The 19,894-nt window shown below is 39.4% G+C and overlaps 1 protein-coding gene across 2 annotated transcripts; it reads left to right on the forward strand.

The window, feature by feature from the left end:
- The first annotated feature begins 5,905 nt into the window (after positions 1-5,905).
- LOC103705134 (uncharacterized) lies at positions 5,906-19,559 on the forward strand. Of its 2 annotated transcripts, none has more exons than XM_089929710.1 (2): positions 5,906-11,593; positions 17,724-19,559. In XM_089929710.1, exon 1 carries the CDS (start codon positions 9,179-9,181, stop codon positions 11,564-11,566), a length of 2,388 nt encoding a protein of 795 aa, XP_089785836.1. In that variant the 5' UTR covers positions 5,906-9,178; the 3' UTR covers positions 11,567-11,593; positions 17,724-19,559. The 2 variants fall into 2 exon arrangements, with proteins under 2 accessions (XP_089785836.1, XP_088574766.2); XM_088718640.2 differs by lacking the exon at positions 17,724-19,559 and adding an exon at positions 11,913-15,039.
- Positions 19,560-19,894: the final 335 nt, after the last annotated feature.

Raw genomic sequence — 19,894 nt, forward strand, 5'->3', positions numbered from 1 at the left:
CCGATCGTGGTGGTTATGATTAGATTTGAATGAATTTAGACTCTTAGCTTGAAGAGGGCGTTAGGGCTTAAATAAATCCTTCAACTACAAAGGTCTTGGGTTGTTACATTACTACTCTTGGTGCACAAACTAAATATATTCATATGGAGATTGGTGATACATACAGCATTTGCAAAGAAAATTTTATTGTTCTTTTTTTTCACTACTTTTCCATAGAAATAAATCCTTAATTCTTAACATTTCACCAACAATTTGATAAAACAACATCGTTAAGGCGGTGCTCTACGAGAGGCTCCACACCTTCAAACTATGTGAAAGCATCTGTTCAGTTAAACGAAGGTTACGTCTATGTTACCTTCTTAAAGATCTACTTGTGCTTCTACTCTGCCTGCACGTTAATTCTCACCAATAACTATGTATCTTTCTTTCTTTTTAAGGCATTACAGGGTCTTCCTCAAAAGACCTTTAAGCTTGCAACGCAAAAATTCCAACCCGTGCCGGATTGGATGGCACGTGTCTATTTGCACCAGGCTTGGGCTAGGTCTGGGCTGGCCCATAGCCAAACCTGAGAACGATGCTCCCATAACAGCAAGAGGCATTTCTTGTGCACGGACTTGAGGAAAATAGCATGCTAAATGTCCAAAATATCAGCACTTTAAATGGGTTCCGCATGGAATACCAGCTTCCAGCTACAGTGTACTACCTTTTTTCCTTAGTTATTTTCTTGGGCGTCCTGGAGTCTGGTATTTTACTATTTTGTGACAATATAGGCATGATGTCGTAACGGTATCTCACTATCATTTTTTTATTGCTGCATGTCATGCAATTTAGTTTAAGTTTTACTTTAATACAAGTACCAAATTTCGGTTCTTCACCGAAAAAGGTGATAAAAATAAAAATTAAAAGACGCATTTTGAGTTGCTTGCTTGACTTGAAATTGGCGTTCATCGGACGCAATCAAAAGCCATTCCTTTTTTAGTACAAAATCTTCAATACATTCATAGACTCAGAATATTACAGGAAGTGGATACGTGCATTTTGAGTTGCTTGCTTGACTTGAAATTGGCGTTCATCGGACGCAATCAAAAGCCATTCCTTTTTTAGTACAAAATCTTCAATACATTCATAGACTCAGAATATTACAGGAAGTGGATACGTGCATTTCTCGACTAAACCAATCAAGCCGTGCTTTATTTGTAGAAAGTCGCTTTATAGGCTAAGATATTGCAGCTAAATCCGAGGGAACGCCCGCCTATGAGGCGAGCCGACAAGTTTAATATTAAATTAAAAATTCAGTGAAACGAGGGTCCTGATTGGCTTTTAACATTATGGGTTCTAAATTATCGGACTGGATTATAGGTAGCTGCTGACTTGCTGTATATTAAATTCCACTCCTTTTTTCAGATTTTATGTCCTGATCTTTTCGGGAAGCGAGTGGACGGCTATAAACTACTTTAATTTTCATGAAGACGGTTTTAAGAATCTTAACGTCTGCTTAAGCTTAACGACATCCATCGTCAGTGTCCTTATCAACGTAAAGGCCTACAATACTATATATCTAGCTAAAACAGTGTATAACACCTTCACAGATAAACACACCAGCATGATAGATGCCATAGTTATGTTCCTGTATTATAGAATTGTACGTTATTCGGAGTAAATTAATCAAGTAGGTTCAAAATTTAAACAAACAATATATATATATATATAACAAAATAGAAATATTGAATAGAAAAAAAAAATTAGAAGAAATAAAAGTATTTTATAAACAAATTAAGCTATATAAGAAAGCTCCTCGAGATACCTCTCACTCTCACTCTCTTCCTCTCTCCTTTCCATACTGCACCGAAGAAAATATCAAAAATTTATTGAAATAAAGTATCACATGAGTGTGGTGTTTGATTTTTACTTAAATTTAAAAATTAATATTCATTAAAAGAAAAATTTGGATAACCATCGGAGGACAAAAAAAACTATTCTAAGAAAAATAAATAAGTAGAATAAAAAATATTTATTTTAAGTGGAATAAATAAATAAAATAAAACTAAAAACAAAATTTTAGCATAAAGGAGCAATGCACCCCAATAGAATTGGTATGTTTCAGAAGTGCACTGCTTGGGAGTATACGAAATCTTGAGAGGAGAGGAGACAACATGTCACAATCATCTTAATGTTGGCCAGCAAGGATCGGACAGCATAGAGATAAGGTAGTGAGAAGAAGGAACAAAAGATCAAATAACCCTTGAAGAGGGTGGTAGCGATTCCAAAGCTGGGATAATATTGGCCATTTTCCATTTGAGATCAGGGCGACTGCTGGCCATCACATGGGCTTGGAATAAACTATTTCATCTATTCCAGTTGACAGGCCAAAAAAATGGTTTCTTCTGAACAAATTACATCGCTGCCTCCGGCATCCATTCCGTGCAATAAACCGGAACTTTTGTTTTAGCGCGGACGGGGCAACACCCTCATGTTTGGTAACGGCGTACCCTAAATGGCCCTAGTCATCTAATTCTCGGTTGCTATAGTATCAAACCCCAATAGTTTGGTACAGGTATATACATCTCAAAGTAGCGGTACCAAAAACTTTACTTTTCAATGCTGATATGGCATGGTTTTACCCGTTGTGACTATTATCGGCAATTAGCCGGGCTGCCAATCTTGGGACTTCGGCATCGACCGACCTGCCACTATACAACTACATAATTAGGCTCCACAACGTACGCAACAACATATAGACAATTATCGAGCAATTAATGTGCATGTCTGCCTAATCATTAATAGGCGTTGACTCTCATTCTGTATAGATATATATCTTGGAGACTCCATGTACGCTCACTTTTATGCTGATGCTCTCACTATTTTCTTAAATCTCCGATATTTTCCAAAATCGCTATCTGACTTAGGCATCCAAAAGTCTCCTACTAAATAAAATCCGGCAATCTTCAATGTTGTCCCTTCTTTATTTTCAGATCGGACTTCAAGCTCTGAATCAATTTTTTCATCCAAGCTCAGCCACAGCCAACCTCACCATTCACTAGTTCGTCCAATCTTCCGACTGCTCATATGATTTCTCCGGTTTGAAGCTCGTCCGATCTCTTGAGCTCAAATTTTGACAGCAATAAATGCCTGCATGGCTCACATCGTTGAGCTTTCTTAAGTTAATAATCACTCATGATAGAAGTATTTCTTAGAAGGACGGGGGACCAAAAAAAAAAAAAAAGGAGAGATGGAGAAATGCATCTCTCAGCCTAGTCTGGTAATGCTTAATTAAATAAAGGCAATGAAAAGCAAATTAAGACTCTCTGGTTAAAAATTCAGACCTCGAAATTTCAATCAATAGGTGTTTCTGTTAATCCATCTGGATTGAAGAGGTAAGGGCTAATTGTTTGGTTTCAAAGTTTACAGTCTATACTTGGTACAGACGAAACCATCCATATTAAAACCAGACCAAAAGCCCTACACAATATCCTATGTCTGGTTTTATCCTTCATAGTACTAGAATTCTAGAATCCAAAGGTATTGGAGGAAGAAAGACCCGAGAGGGGTGGAAGCGGAGGTTGACAAGTTACTGGAATGTCAGAAATCATCTCAACCTGAATGCAGCATCTCGAATATATCATGGCATGAGGCTTCAACTTCAGAACTCTATGAGTACGTTTCGCTAGGAAAAAGCGAGGAAAAATGCCAGGCTTCCACCTTATCATTTCAAGTGCATGTACGTAATCTCAACGTAAAGGAAAACCCATAGATATCATGTACTATTTAAACATCACAAAAGTTCTAGATGTTCTTGATGCCCTCTTCTTTTCCACCTAATATGCAACTCCCACTTACTCTTCATCCCACCATGGATTGTGCATCACAAATTCAAGGTATCTCAAGCAATTAGTTCTTCACTTAATCCTTATTATGTTTAAACTAAAGGAGACATGAACAAAGAATAAATAAATAAAATACAAAAATAAATATGAAGCTATAAGAAAAAGAGAAAAGTCTGAGATCAAATAAATCAAATCTTGGCAATTTAATACATCATTTAGAAGCATGATAAGATCATGAATAACAAGAATAATGGCGCTATGATCATTGTTACCATAAGGCCTTTTACGCCTAAACTCAAGAGACAAACAAAACAATAGCTTATACTCAAGCTAGTTCTTTGCATTGAGAAACGCAGAGCATGCTCCTCTTGTGGTTGTGGGATACTAGAAGAGGCCGAACACCCAGAGTAAATGGGAATGGGCTCGTTAGCTTGTGAAGAAAAACGTAAGTTGTGCTTTGCCTTACCAAGCTAGCTGGGATGAGATCCATCAAATAAAACCTCGCTTGTTGTCACAAGGGATCATTGTAGAGTTGGCTTCGTTGGAGGAAGATCTCAGACCAAGGGATGGGGTGTTGTGCCCCGCCACAAGTAGTTTTAGGAAGTTGTTTTGACGATCACTGGTCATTTGTTTATCTTGTGATTTGATTGTCCATGTGGAACCTCAGATAATACAAGATGACTTTGGATGAGGATTTAATAACCAGAACTTGCCAAAGAATTTACACAACAGACTAGGAAAGTGCTAAAAGAACGAGGTAGCATCCATATTATTTGCAGTCTGCTACCATTTTTCTATATCTAATCCTCCATCATCACTCAGAATCATATACTTTGCCTGCAAACTTATGACTAGATCTGGGATAATAAAGCAAACAAAGAGAGAGAAGAATATAGAATTACGTGATTCAGTCCGCGGCTTACGTTCATGGGTGGATAGGATTAAGAAAGCTTCGCTAATGGTGGAGAAAGTACAAAGAGGAGAGGAGAAATCTCATGAGCACCGGGAAGAACCACAATACCAAAAGGTTAGTCCCCCAAAACCCTAAGATCGGCCAGTCTTTTCAGTGCATGGACATCTAAAAAATTTGGCTCTGGGGCCGAGGGCCCAAGCAAAGAGGCCCTTTTTAGCTGTCTATTTCTTAAATATGATGCAAATATATGAAGTTTCCATGAAGCAACAAGTCACATTTTTGAGAGAAGCCTCTTGTAGTTTCCATTAGAATAAATATTGATCAGATTTTCCTAGGTAAATGAATTATATAAGAGAGAGTTTACAATGCACTCGAGTACATTTGGCTTCAAATATTTTTAGTGTGGAAATTAGTTGCGATATTAGAAACAAAAAATCATATATTTTTGGATATTTTAATTATGCATCGAATGATGAAAATATGTATAATTTATAGGAGTCATTTCACTTTATAAGTCACTTTCATGAGAAAATGACAAATTCTATCCCATGCATTATACTAGATAATTTTACATGTATGGTATTTTTATCGTTTGGTGTATGCCGTTGAAGCAATCACTATTAGAATCATTGCAGGAAAAAAATATTGGTGGCATATATAAGTCAAACAACATAAACATCTCCATGTACGTAAAACTGTCTAGAGCTATATATAAGCATAGAAGTAATTTTTAAAATTGCTCTTACAAAAGCATTACAAATTACCCTCTATATGTGTATGCACATGCATACATGTATATGCATTATATTTTCTGTATATTATAATAAATAATAAGAGTTCACTGTTTATTTCAAGATATACAATTATGTGCGTCGTAGATGTGTTGTTCTTTTACCCATAATTTTTTTTAATGTCCAACTCTATTTTTGTCCATGCATGATATACTTCTATCAAGACACTCAAAGATAAAGTGAGTAGGTTACATGCCAATTTTTTTTGAATAAAACAACCTAATTTTTAGAGCTGAGAATACGCTAGGAACAAATTGGATATCAATGAAACTATATTTGAATATTCTTTATAGATAAATATATGTATATTTAAGAAATCAGATGCCAAAATTTGTATCCGTAATTTATTTTGTACTACATGGAACAAGGTTGATGTCTGTGCATAAAGAATGCAGATATCAATCATGAATAGTGACTGGATCATATTTCAATTTTTTTAAAGTAAAAACACCGCTATATAGGATTGAAGACACATCATATACAAGCTGGGTATCAATATATTCATATTTACCCCCTTGTTATATGATCGATCACATTTTTCAAAATTTTCTTATAATAAAGAGACTTCTTTTAGGCTTGAAAACAAATGAGATACATATCATATAACAATATATATTTATACCGCATCCTAACCAATAATGAAATCTGAGGATGAACATGTACACAACCATATGGCAAAACTGGGATGAAGTAATAATAAAGGTATTTTGAACCAAGTTCTCATAATTGACGAAATAAGATGATAACTCGAATGCTAATGTTTTGAGATTCTTGAGTTCTACCAAGAGAATAGACCGAATAGTTGAGGAACGACTTGATACAAGTGTACATAATGCCTAACAGACCAAAAGGAAGGAGCATCGGCCCAGATATGTCGAATAACTACTAAATAAATCGAACGAGGATTTATTGAGCCTGAGGCTAAGTAGGTATGATGACTTATGGGTATTTATCTATCAACCTAGGAGAGGGATTGTGATACGATAAGAAGCTTGGTAGCTATCAACATATGGAGAGTGAGGACTAGTTGGCTCAATTACTAAAAAACATTAGAGAACTAGAGGCCAGACCTAGATAATTGTCAACACCGAGGAGACATTATCTGATTGCTTAGGATATATTGGATAAATATTAGAATGAAATTTTAGAAAAATATTTCTGGCCAATCAAACACCTATAGTGTCATTTATCTTTATTTATCTTTGCATTTATCTTAATTTATACTATTTACCTTTAGCTCATAGCTCTTAGCCTAGACTCGTAGCATTGGCTATCTCCTCCTCCTCCGACAAGACGATATCTCTATAGTAAAAGTCATTAGGGCTCATGCTACCATCATTATTCCTTTCCAGTTTTAGACATCAGTGGCATACTTGCACAACTGCATGACCATGCTAGAAATGCCTGCAACTTTCTGCATGATGGAAGGAACGCCCGCAATATCCATATTTGTCCTTTTTTTAGCATATGTGAATAAAGATGTTGATATTAACTAGGCGGTGAAATTCATATCTATATTTGTTTAAATGGAGACATATTTAAAATTATCTATATATATAAACGTATAATAAATTAGATATTCGTGGAGACTAGATGAATGAATCACAATTAATTTTTTTGAAGCAAAAAAAAACTTTTATTAGGGCAACAAAATATATTTGATAAGAAGAAAATATTAGCGCATCCATATTGGTGCCTTTTTTTTATGCAGCGAATATGGACATGATTCGGATATTATCTATATATAATAGTGTGATATAAATTAACATTAATGGAGGCTAAGTGAGTGAATCATATTCAACTTTTCTTTCAATAAATACACCACCTTTTATTGCTGAAAAATAAATTGGATACAGATTGAATATTAGCATATCCTCATTTGCGTCTTTTTTTCATCTGATAAATATAGAAGTTGGTATAGATGTTAACTAGTGTTAAAGTTCAGATTAATATTTATTTTGAATAGACGTGGATATAGTTCGGATAATGAAGGCCGAGTGACTTAAGTTAAAACACCTATTATAGTGGTGAAAAACAAAATGAATATAAAATGGATATTAGCATATCCATATCCATATCTTTTTTATTTGATAAATATGGATATAAATATCAATACTACACATATGCTAAAATTCATATACATATTTTTTAAGGTAGATACAAAGATAATTGTAGATTAACCACATAGATAAGATGTGTATTAAGTTTTATGGTCCATCAAATAAAAAACTATTATTATTTCCAAGATAAAATAAATTAAAAATATGCTAATGTTGCTACTTATTTCCAAGAAAATAGTGACGATGTTACGTCTACAAATGGGTTAGGTCGTTCCGTGACCCAGACAACCCCGACTTTATTAGAGCTACAAATGGATCCATATTTGAAGATATGTAGATTGGGTCATATTTAAAAATTGGATGTGATCTAAATTTTGAGTCGGATTTGGATCTTATATTTTTCAACTCAACTCAACCTGACTTGACCTGTCTGGGTTTAATTTAGGTCAATAAAAAAGTGGACCACTCCAACTCGAACCCAATTCCACCCGGTCCAAAAAATTTAAATCATCTTTCATTTTAAACATCTTTTCCATTTTGTCAAATAAACCCGTATTTAAACTAATTCTTCTTTTTTCATTGCAGCTTGTTTGCAACCCTAGATGATGTATTTATCAATAATATATTAGTAAATAATACAAATTCACCATTATTCATCTTTTGCAGAAATACATTGTATTTGTCTATAATTATTACTATTAAATAAAAAAAACTTGTCTTTTATTAATTTCCATTAAACATCAGGGTATATTCTTACTAAAAAAAAACAGTACATTGAATTTTGAAAATGCGACAAAAATCGCGAGAGCAAATGACAAGAACCTCCTCCAGGGTTCCCATGAGGCGTGGGCGATGTAGGGGTATTTTAGGCTGATGGTGATATTTTTAAGCTATAACCCGTTTTTCTCGTTCACGACGTTAATTGTCACCTTTGTCGACCAGCGTTTCGAGCTGCATTGCCGCGTTCGGGGTGCGAGAAAAATAATAAGGAATGAAAGTAAAATAGTAGTTGAAACAGACTTAATAAATGTAAATAAATATACTGCAGCAGTCCGCTTAGCCTTTTATAGGGTGGCATGCGGTGCCAGAGATAAGGCCCACTGTTTGAAAAACAAAACAAAACAAAATAAAATAAAATGAGCGAGAAAGCGAGGGAAGATACTTCGCTGCTTTTTTATGGTGCCTGCATCCATGGCGGAGGTTGAGAGGGAAACAAGAGAGGAAGAAGAGTGCAGGGAACTACTGCCTGCCCCCGCTCTTCTCCACCCTGAGAGACGGCGACAGAGATGTTGAATAGAGATGGAACTGGGTAAAAAGGGAGGAGGAACAAAGTCTTCAGTTCATAACAAGCGTTCCCTGATATGGGAGCTCAAACAGCACACAGTTCTTCAGTGTTTTGTTGCTATTATTAGGTTGATAAATGCAGGGAAAAAAAGAGAACAAACCCCGTCGACCTGTAGGCTATATAATGACATCAATCCTTCGAAGAGCAAAGTACAGGCTGAGAGGAGAGTTGTTGTGTGTGTATAGTGCTGGTTTTGGTGGCTTGTTGAGTTCTTGTGTGCGAGTTTGTTTTATCAAATAAAAAGGATGTCCCTCAGTGGCAACGGGAAGAGGACATTGGAAGAATTAGTGGGAGAAGCGAGGGAAGAAGAGAAAGCTATTTTTGTTGGAGAGAATAAGAGGCAGAGGAGGGGTGTGAGCAAAGAGGGGTCGGAGCCGAGGTCGGTGCTGGAGACCAGGCAGAGCCTGAGCCCTCCGACCTCTACTTCCACCCTGTCTCCTTCCCTGTGCGGCGGCGGCGGCGGCGGCGGCGGCGGAGGCTCCTCCGACACCACCTCCTTGGCCGCGGCGGCAGCGATCTCAGATGGCCTCCTCGCCGAAGAGGGCGGCGACGCCGCGGACCAGCGGAGGGAGGAGTGGGCCGCGGAGTTGCAGCCCATCACGGCCGGCCTGGACATCGGCTTCGCTAGCCGCGAGAGAATTGGGCTCGGGATGGAGGATTGGGAGGCCGTCTTCTCGGAGCCCGCCGCCTCCCCCGGCCAGGACCAGACGTTTCTCCGCTGGATCATGGGCGACATCGTCGACCCCACCAAATTCTCCTCCTCCGGCGCCGCCAGCGGCGGCTCGAGGCAGCAGCCTCTGTTCCCCGCGGTTCCGGCTGAATTCGATGACCACAGTGCTGGCTTGGGGTTTGGCGGGCTCGCCGATCCAGGCTTCGGCCTCGGAACCATCGGAGGGATGGATGGAGCCCCGTCGGTCAGCACTTCCACTATTACTCTTCCCCCCACTCCTTCTTTCTCTTCTTCCAAACTTTCTTCCGGCGGCGGGGGGCCTTCTCTTTCGAGCAGCAATGGCAGCACCAGTAGCAGCAGAATTCCTCCACCGCTGCCAAGCACCGTCATCCAAGATCCCACCTTTGGCTGCCAACCCAGGTCCACTCTGTTCCCTCCGCCGCGGCCGGCCACCGTCATCCCGGCGGCGCCGGCGCAGGCGCGGAGGTTCTTCCAAGAGCCCAGCGTGGACAGGCCGCAGCTCTTCTGCTCCAACCCTCTCCTCAACGAACGGCTCCAACTTCGCGCTCCTTCTAACCCGGGCTTCTTCGCCCCGGTGCCCTCCTTCGTCGCCGCCTCGACCACGCACCAGCCCCTGTCGCCGCCGCCGCTCTTCCCGCCCCAAAGTCTAACTACACCTCCCTTCCCTCCTCCCTCCGGCAGGCCGGACCTCTTCCTCCAAACAAGCCACCTCGCCCAACAGCGCTTCGCCTCGTCGCAATCCATCGCTTACCATCACCAGCAGAGGTCGGCGAGGCCGAGGTCGGCGTCGGGCGATGACGCGGCCGCCCAGCAGCAGGAGCAGGCGTTGGTGGACCAGCTCTTCAAGGCCGCGAAGATGGTGGAGGCTGGAGAGTCGGATGGCGCGCGCGGGATATTGACGCGGCTCAATCACCAGCTTCCCTCCCCACAGGGGAAGCCCGTCCTCCGCTCCGCTTTCTACTTCAAGGAGGCCCTCAACCGCATCCTTGGGGACGCCGCCTCCAATTCCACCCAATCGCCGTCGCCAGCCCACGCGCGCCGAGCCTTCCCGAATCCCATCACCTGTGCTCTGGAGTCCGTGCTCAAGCTCACCTCCCTCAAGACTTTCTCCGACGTCTCCCCGATCCTCATGTTCACCAACTTCACCTGCATCCAGGCCCTCCTCGAGAGCCTTGCCGGCGCCGACTGTATCCACATCGTCGACTTTAATGTTGGCAGCGGCACCCACTGGTCCGCCTTCATGCAGGAGCTGGCCCAGAGGAGCTGCACGGCTGGCGGCCCCCCGATGCTCAGAATGTCCGTCTTCGTCTCGCCGGAAGCTGACCGCTCCTTCGACCTCGAGCTTGCTTGTGGCACCCTCGCCTTTTGGGCTGGCCGCCTTAATATTCCATTTGAATTCAATGTCATGAACCTCGACAACTTCGACCCCTTGGCGATCCGCAGCCTGGTTGACGCACCCATTGCCGTGAACCTCCCCGTTTGCTCTGCGCATAACCTATCCCTGACCCTCCTCGGCCTCGTGAAGCAGCTCACCCCAAAGGTCGTGATCTCGGTGGACCTCGGGCGTGACCGCAGCGAGCTGTCCTTCTCGCACCACTTCCTCCATGCCTTCCAGTCCTGCATGGTCCTCCTCAACTCCTTCGATGCTGCAGGCGCCAGTCCGGAAGCAGCCACCAAGATCGAGCGGTTCTTAGTGCGGCCGAGGATTGAGAGTAGCGTCCTTGGGCGCCACCGTGCCGGTGACAAGATGCTTCCATGGCGGATACTCTTTGCATCAGCTGGTTTTGTGCCCCTGCAGTTCAGCAGCACCACTGAGTTGCAGGCTGTCTGCCTGCTGCAGAGGGTGCCGGTGAGGGGCTTCCATGTGGAGAAACGCGAGGGTTCGCTTTTCCTCTATTGGCAGCATCAGGAGCTTGTCTCTGTGTCAGCTTGGAGGTGCTGAAGTGCTCTCCTCCATCCCTAGCCAAAGGTTCCATTCAAGTTACTTATCCTCTCTGTTATGTTGAAGTGATCTTGAACTGCAGTTGTTCTATGGTGGTAACTTTCTTTTGTGTCATATTGTCTCTTACTGCTTTCTCTACTCAATTGTGAGGTATTATTGGAAATATTGTATTTAGTAGGAATGCATTTGACAACCTGGAAAGCTTGATACAGTTTTGAATTATCCTTTCTTATCTTTTGGACACGAGTGATTCATATGGCGTTTTGATATTTAAGGTGCAAATACAGTCCTTGTTAAGGTTACTGTACACTTGACATGAAGGTTAACAGTCGATAAATTTCTACAGACCAAAACTTTGATTCAACAGACCAAAACTTTGATTCAACTTCAACTTGGATGGTGCATTGGCCTCTCATCTTTTGAAAGATTGACTTTGGTGGGGGAGAGTAAGATACATCGAGGAAGATAAAGGTATCATTCTTTATACCGCATAAGTAAGATAAAGGTATCTGTTTTAAACTTATATGTAATAGGAATTATATGAAACAGATAATCTCAGAAGTGGTATGTTATATACAATCAAGGAAGCAATGTATTAGGGACATGTTTTAGGTGAAAGGGCATAAATGTTCCACTCAAATCTTGCTAGATTTGGAAAGGCATATTTGGAAAGGAGCGAGTTAATGCAATTGGAGTGGTAGTAATGAGTTGGGATTGTGAAGATTCAAAAGTGAAGCATGTTACATGCGATCAAGAAAGCAATGTATTAGGGACATGTTTTAGGTGAAAGGGCATAAGCGTTGCACTCAGATCTTGCTAGATTTGGAAAGGCATATTTGGAAAAGAGCGAGTTAATGCAATTGGAGTGGTAGTTATGAGTTGGGATTGTGAAGATTCAAAAGTGAAGTAGGTTACATGCGATCAAGCAGTAGCCTATGTTGCATTGACTAGGGTGCATGCATCAGTTGCAGATGTACAAGTGTTGTTACTTCCAATATTTAAGAATTTCTTCTAATGGATACTTACCCAAGTATCATATCAAAATTGACATCAAAGCATCTAGTGTGGATACCTAAGGCTAAATGAAAATATTTGGGTAATATGGGTGGAGGGATGTTTGTAATAGCTCCTTTCATGGATGTTGTCCCCTGTATTTAGGAGAGAGAGTTTAGTAGCCCGCTCTTTAAATATCAAGAGAATTCTGTCTAATGCATAGACTTAAAAGAGGTCAGAGTCGGTCAGATTTTGGTATAGATCCATATTCGTTCCCATATACATTTAGTGGATACGAGTATAAATACAAATATTTATGCCTACTAAATTTTTCCAACAAAAAGTATATACTAGAATTTGTGTCCATATTTATTTTCAATTGATAAGGGTTATTGCTGGTGCAATGGTAAATAGCTTAGGTTGACAAGCATAATAGTATATGTTCAAGTCTTAGGGGCGGTCATTTTATGAAAAACAATGCCAAAGATTAGGACTATCCCTAGTTTGCCCCTCTCAAGATCTTGGATTGCCAGGACTATAACCGGTTAATATCCTAATAATAAAATAATATTTGTTCTAATTGGATATGGATATGAATCGGATATTAACCATATCTATTTTCTCCTAAAAGGAATACAGATATAAGTTAGATAATACTTTGAACATAATTCGATTTTTGAGCAAAACTCGATGAGGATAGGTTATAAAATTTAGGCATATAAATGTTTTTCAAGAAGCAAGAGAATGACAAAATCCTTGCTTGGAGATTTCATATAACTACATATAATTGGTACTCTCTACTAGGTGATGATAAATATATGCTCATCCATTTAAATGTTAGGCAAGCCCCTACTCACACTTTCAATAGAAAAGGAATTATATTATTAGCAATATGTTAAGTAACCATAATATAAAAAAATAAATGAGTATCCAGATATCTGATTCAGAATTCAGGAAAAACCTTAATATCAGGATATCCATATTAAGTATGAAAAAAGTTAGAAACCATATCTGTGTGCGTATCTAGAAGATTTTGTCTCAATATCCGAATCCACAACTGAGTCTGATCAGATACAGATTTCTTTTTCTGAATTTGATCCAATCGGAATCCAAAGTTGGATACACTCGATTTTCATCCGATCCACTTTCATCCTAGTCATAGGGCTATCATATGGATAATGCTATCTTATTGCACTTAAAACGTATGCAAAAGGGAGTGAATTAATGTGAATGGGTTAGCAATTATAAATTAAGAATGATATGGAATAGAAGATTTTGAAGGGAGCAGGTTCCATGTGATCAGTAACAATTTTATTTAGCATGGGCCCGGTAGTGCTCAATCGCTGTATGTTCTAACAATTTAAGTAAGACCTTACCCAAATCGTTATGTCAATATTGACATCTGAAAGTCAAGTATTGGTACCTAGATTAACATAGTTCATATCATCTTCACAGCAACTCCAATCGCATACATGCATCTCCTAAAATTTTGGAGAGAGTTTAGCAGTTGGCTCATTGCAATTCAGGGGAGTCGTGTCATTTATGAAACTATCATATGGATGCTGCTAGCTTGTTCCATGTAGACCTCACTAGATTTGGAAAGGTTTTGGAAGGGAGCAGGTTACATGTGATTGAATAGCAGCCTACGTTGCATGGACTAAGGCACGTGTCAGGTGCAGTTGTGCATTATTTCTTCTTTTAATGCTCAAGAGTTTCTTCTTATGCATCCTTGCCCGAGTGCCTTATCCATACCCCATCTTAGTGTTAGGTTTAGGTAGTTAAGGCTCAATGAAGAGATTTGGATAACATAGGTGGCAGCATCTTTGTAGTAGCTCCAATTATTGATGCTTGTCCCTTACAAATTTAGAAGAGAGGTTACCAAGTGGCTCTCTAGATAAGGCTAAACCTATCAATGATGGAGTTGTCATATGGATACCGCTATCCCTATTGCACAAAGTTTTTATAGGATTTGGAAAGGTATATCTGGAAGGAAGTGAGTTATGCAACCAGAGTTGCAATTTTGCATCAATCATGATATGTTATAGAAGATTGAGAAAGGATCAGGTTACACGCAATCATGTAGCCACTGCATGGACTACAATACATGGGTCAGGTACAGGTGTGTAAGCTCCGTATCTTCCAATATTTTAGAATTTTATTTTATGGATCCTTATCCAAGTATCAAGTCAATATCGACATCTAAGTATGAAGAATGGGTACCTAAGGCTAAATGAGAAGACATATGAGAAGATCTAGATAACTTGAGTGGCAGAATCTCTGTAGTAGCTTCAGTGATGGATGTTTCCCAGTATAATTTAGGAGAGAGTTTAGGAGCTCTCTCTCTCTCTCTCTAAAATTAAAGGGAAACCTGTCTGCAGTGGAGCTATCATATAAATGCTGCTCCTGTTGCATATGAACCTTATTAGATTTGAAAAGGCATATTTAGAAGAAGACCAGTAATATGCAACTGAGCTAGCAGGTTAATAGCTTTCTTTTGGCAGTTATTGTGTTCCCCGTAACTTCTGAGACAGTCTAGCTTCTGGCAATTTTAGTTTTAGGGGACACGTGTCAGCAATGGAATCATAATGAGATTCTCTGAGCTAATTGCACCTAAAACTCTCTCCATTTGGAAAAATATAAAATACTGAGAAAGGGGCCAGAAAATCCACCAAGGTCAAGCATGCACTGTCTGATAATCAATGTTGCGATCTGGAATTTTTTGGTGGGTTGGATCTATTGAACTCAGTAGCCACATTATGAACTTAGAGGAGAGGATGGGAGAGGATGATGGAACAAAATTTAGAAAAAAAGGAAAAGATGGCAGGAATCTCATCAAATTAAACTGAACTCTGTGTTAGGATGGTCAACCATGAAGGCTACTTATGCACTGATGTAGAAATTTAAAGCGGTAAAGATATTTATACATGGTCTGTAGTGATTCTGCTGTGTTAGTACTTTGATTAGCTGATCAGAAAAAGTTAGTATTTTGCCATGGTTGGCTCACATTGAGAATCGGCCTTTTGCATTTGTACATTTTCACGTAATAACGGACTTGCTGCTAGATTTTAGAAGGTGCTGCCTTTGTTTATGCCATTTATAGATGGCATAATGCTATTAATGTGGATGGATGCTCATTAAGGCATTGAGAGAAATAAGGGATATGTTTCAGAGGATATATTCTGGGCCACTTAAGTTAGATTTATATAGAAAATGGTGGCCTTGTCAAAAAGAGATTGCTGAGAGGCAGAAAAATGTTGCTTTGGCAATTTGGACTAATTATACACAGATACAAAGGAGAGATAAATGAAGGCATATCTAAGAGGACTGATGGATGGTGGGCGATGTGGAAGTTTCCTTCTTTGGGGATGATGCGGTCACAGCAATCTTTTGAGATGCTGGGCAACAAATAAAAAGACAACACTAAGGCCTTGGGAAATAATGGGCTTTGGACACAGATATGCATTTTCATAAATGAGAATACTAGGGTGGCTTTGTGATTAGACAGGGTTTAGAAAACTGTACAATTGAAAGCAGGGGACCATTTAAGAATGTTGTTCTGATGGACATATTTAGAGGTAGTCAGAATGTGTAATGAATAACCGAAGAGCTGGTAATGCAGGGCATGAACTTGCATTAAATTATCCAGAAGATGTGGGAATGAACTAAAATAACTTTGGGTTGAAGTTTGAGAAAGATACAGAAAATAATACCTTGATGGTAATGGAAGGCAGCCCTTCAGAGGAATAAAAGGTGTTGGATAAATCATAAAACTGATCCAGATAGTTAGATTTACATATTGGATAGAGTTTGTTAAATGGTCATTCTTTTTGGTGGTGATGTGTAAAATACGGATGGTTAAGAAAGCCATATCAAAACCTCTTAACATTAATATTTTGTAGTTAATGATGCACCAAAATTCATCTGTGTTTGTATGTATGTATATTATATGCTTCTTCCTTTCTTGTTTCAGTGCTTTGTTTTCCTGCAACCAGAGCTTGTTCTTGATGCTGTTAATGGAATGCACCAGTTTTAACAATATGTGAAAAAGCAGGTGTTTATGCTATTAAATTTTCCTGCCTGAAGAATGTGCTCTAGCTGTTGAAAGATTGCTTTTCCAGGGTGATAGAAATTTTGGCTCATCATTTCCTATAATAAATTTGTTCTTCCTGCTATTCTGAAATGGACTATGAACAATGACCCTCAAAATACAGCTAGTTAACAACTTTAGATGATTGTTTACAGAGTAGGTGTTCAGTTTGTCCATATTCTATCATCACTTATTTACCTTCTATAACCTTCTCGAAACATCCTAACCCAGAGCAGGACGAGACTGTTGCTGTTCATGTAGAATTACTTTAGTTGTGTGGTTCTTGTGGAATGTTTAAATAGTAATTCTCTGAGGAGGTGTTATTAACACAGACATTAATGCAATTGTGCATGTTTCAGGTAATTGAGACTCATCCTCAGAAAGCTGTCAATATTTGTTGTATAATTGACTATTCTGAATTTTTGTTTTTTTCCCCCTTAATTCCAACCTTTGGTTTAATGCACATAAAAACAAATACATAAACAAATAAAAAAGTTCATTGGACATGGTCTTGACAGAAGTATTTTCATGAAATTTATGTTTTTCTGCAATGTAGACATTGGATGGTGGATTAAGAGCTCTGATAATGATTTCTATATGTGATTGCTTTCTCTTGCAACTGAAAGCCATCATCATCTTGTGGGACTTCTATTTTTTGGGCGAAATAAACTCGGTTGTGCTCGGAGCAAGTCTAACCATTAGATATTTTGATCAAGGTCCGCATGTCCAGTTGAGTAGATCACACATTTGATGCTCATTCTTTTCATGTTATGCAACCTTTTGCTCCATTTGTTCCATCTGAATTAGAAATTACCTTGGTAGTGGTTTCATGATAAATTAATTCAAATACCTCAGAAGATCAGCTATGTTTTTCTCAATTTTTTCTTAAGTAGGCCTAGCGCCCAAATTTATAGAAGTCTTAATTTCTGTGGTAGGCTTCTGTTCCTTGATATTAGATGCCTGAAAAAAGATTTCCAGCAATGCTCATGAATAAGTTTCATTTAAAATCAGTGTGATGGTTAGCTGATTTAACTGCAGAAGTTAACAGTCTCATTTTGCGATATTTGTCCCTCTCAGGTGAATGCCACAATGGATCAGCTGGTGATTAGAAAATTATGCATTTCTGCATGATTAACTCATCAAATCTTATATTTTAGCCAGGCTTTTTCAGATTAAAAAAGTCACAAGGGTTTTATTTTTCTCATTTGATCTTTTTTTATGTTACCTATACTGCTTATTAGCCTTTTCTGTTTTACATTGAACATGGCTGAGCTATCCAGTATGAGTCTTCTCTGGAGCCTCAACTGCATGGTTTTCAATGCAGTAGATCAAATGATTGAATGGTTGTTGGGGAGCAACCGGCCACCGACTGGTGGGTCCCCGATGGCCCAATCCATGCTTCTGTTTCAGGCGTGGCTCAACAACAGATTGATGGATCTGATCTATCTAGCATCCATATTGACTCATGATGCAAAGAACTAACAGAAGACAAACCTTTTTAATTATGATTTGGAGGTTTATAGTAGTGCCTTCCCTGTTGATCTATCACATGGTTGCTGCCTTTTCCACATGTTAGACTAATCTTCCATTCTTGCTTTCATCTCCTTCTGTCCTTTAATTGGCCATCCATTGTCTAGTCTACGTGTCTCTTCCTTCGGTGGTTGAGAGGCTGCTTTTCCTTTCAGTTCTAAATCAATTTTATGAGATTAAAAATTGGAAACACCATGTTGTAGGTGAAATGGAAGATACAACTTCCATTACTTAATTGGAATCAGGACAATATACAAATATCTATGGGAACATTGACTTACTTGAACATGGACAACTGGACAAGCGTTTCTACCTTTAACTTCATATCCCACATTGATTTTTTTTTCCTTCTTTAAAGCCTTCTGCTTTCTCTTTTGAAGTTCTAATTCCATAACATTCACACATGTACACTCCCATATTGCTTCCCAGGTTTATGATAAACCTCCTGTTCCCTATCTGACATTTTTCAATTCTCTTATTCTGAAGGCCTTTTGGATTGTGTTACCTGTGCTGTCTTTCACCAACCATGCATTGCATGCTGCTTTTAGTTTCATTCTTTCAGACTGTTGGAGCTTTACAAGTGTCAGACAAGCTGTTTTTGACAAGGTACAAAGCCAGCTGCTCAAATCTCCAGTGGCAGAGATGATCAGTCTACTAGAATGGTATGGTTGATCTCATGGGAGTAACGATCGGTTACATCAAACTAATCGGGTCCAGGGAGTCACAGATCATGACAGTGCATCCTCATGCACCTTTTGGAAGGATATCTTCGGGGGACGCGAATGGTTATCACTTGTTTAAGCTTGCGTGGCTTCTGGTTGCCCACCCAGAAGAGGACGAGCAGAGCCAGACAAGTTCCAAGGATAGCCAGTACAAAGCAGAGAAGTTCTGTGAGCTGTTAATGTGATGTTTCGCCAAAGTCTGCTCCTTGTGAAAATAGGAGGCACCTAGATTGAGTTGCATCAAAAGAGATCTTAATATCAGGGGTTCGTTGGCTTGAGATGGATCATGAAGAATAAATGGATTTAATCTGTCTTAAAGCAAGAAGGGCAAGGAGGCAAGTAGATATATCTTGAGATGGGAATTGATGATGGCAGAATTCTTGAAGGCTGGGACACCTCATTTCTGGTTCCTTGGATCATACCATGCCATAAATACAGTGCAGGTGGCAGGGTAAACAAAATTTCACATGTTGGGCTCACCCATTAAAGGAAAGTCCGGTTCACATGTGAGGGGTATATAATTAAATCTACCTCATCCTATAAGCTTAAGTTTTTAGGATAAGTGGTGATTTCAACATGTTATCAGAGCAGAGGTCTTGAATTCGAATCCTGTCTCTGTACTTTTTAACCCCAGTATATAAAATTTCACTCTTTAACCTCATTTTTAAAAATTTCACATGTTGGGCTCACCCATTAAAGAGAAGTCTGGCCCACATGTGAAGGAAAGTGTAAGAAAATATAAAATATATAAGTAAATCTATCTCATTCTATGAGCTTAAGCTTTTGGGACAAGCGATAATTTTAACACAAATTATTATATTCACGTAGCATTGAAATGACTAGGACACCATTACTGATGCAATCCACCAAAATTATAGCTTGTACCTAAACAGCAGACTAGAGCTGGTATCTGGACATCGGCCGTAGAACCTTATATAACAAACTTCTGCAATCAGGATAAAAGGAGTGGAGAGTGTTCCTCCAGTGCGTTTGGCA

This window comes from Phoenix dactylifera, chromosome 3 (assembly GCF_051530095.1).
Source record: "Phoenix dactylifera cultivar Ajwa chromosome 3, Ajwa_hap1_PhDact_Kaust_v1.1, whole genome shotgun sequence".
NCBI lineage: Eukaryota > Viridiplantae > Streptophyta > Magnoliopsida > Arecales > Arecaceae > Phoenix > Phoenix dactylifera.

Coding starts and splice junctions, on each gene's coding strand:
- LOC103705134 (XM_089929710.1), top strand. CDS start 9,179: ATGTCCCTCAGTGGCAACGGGAAGAGGACATTGGAAGAATTAGTGGGA.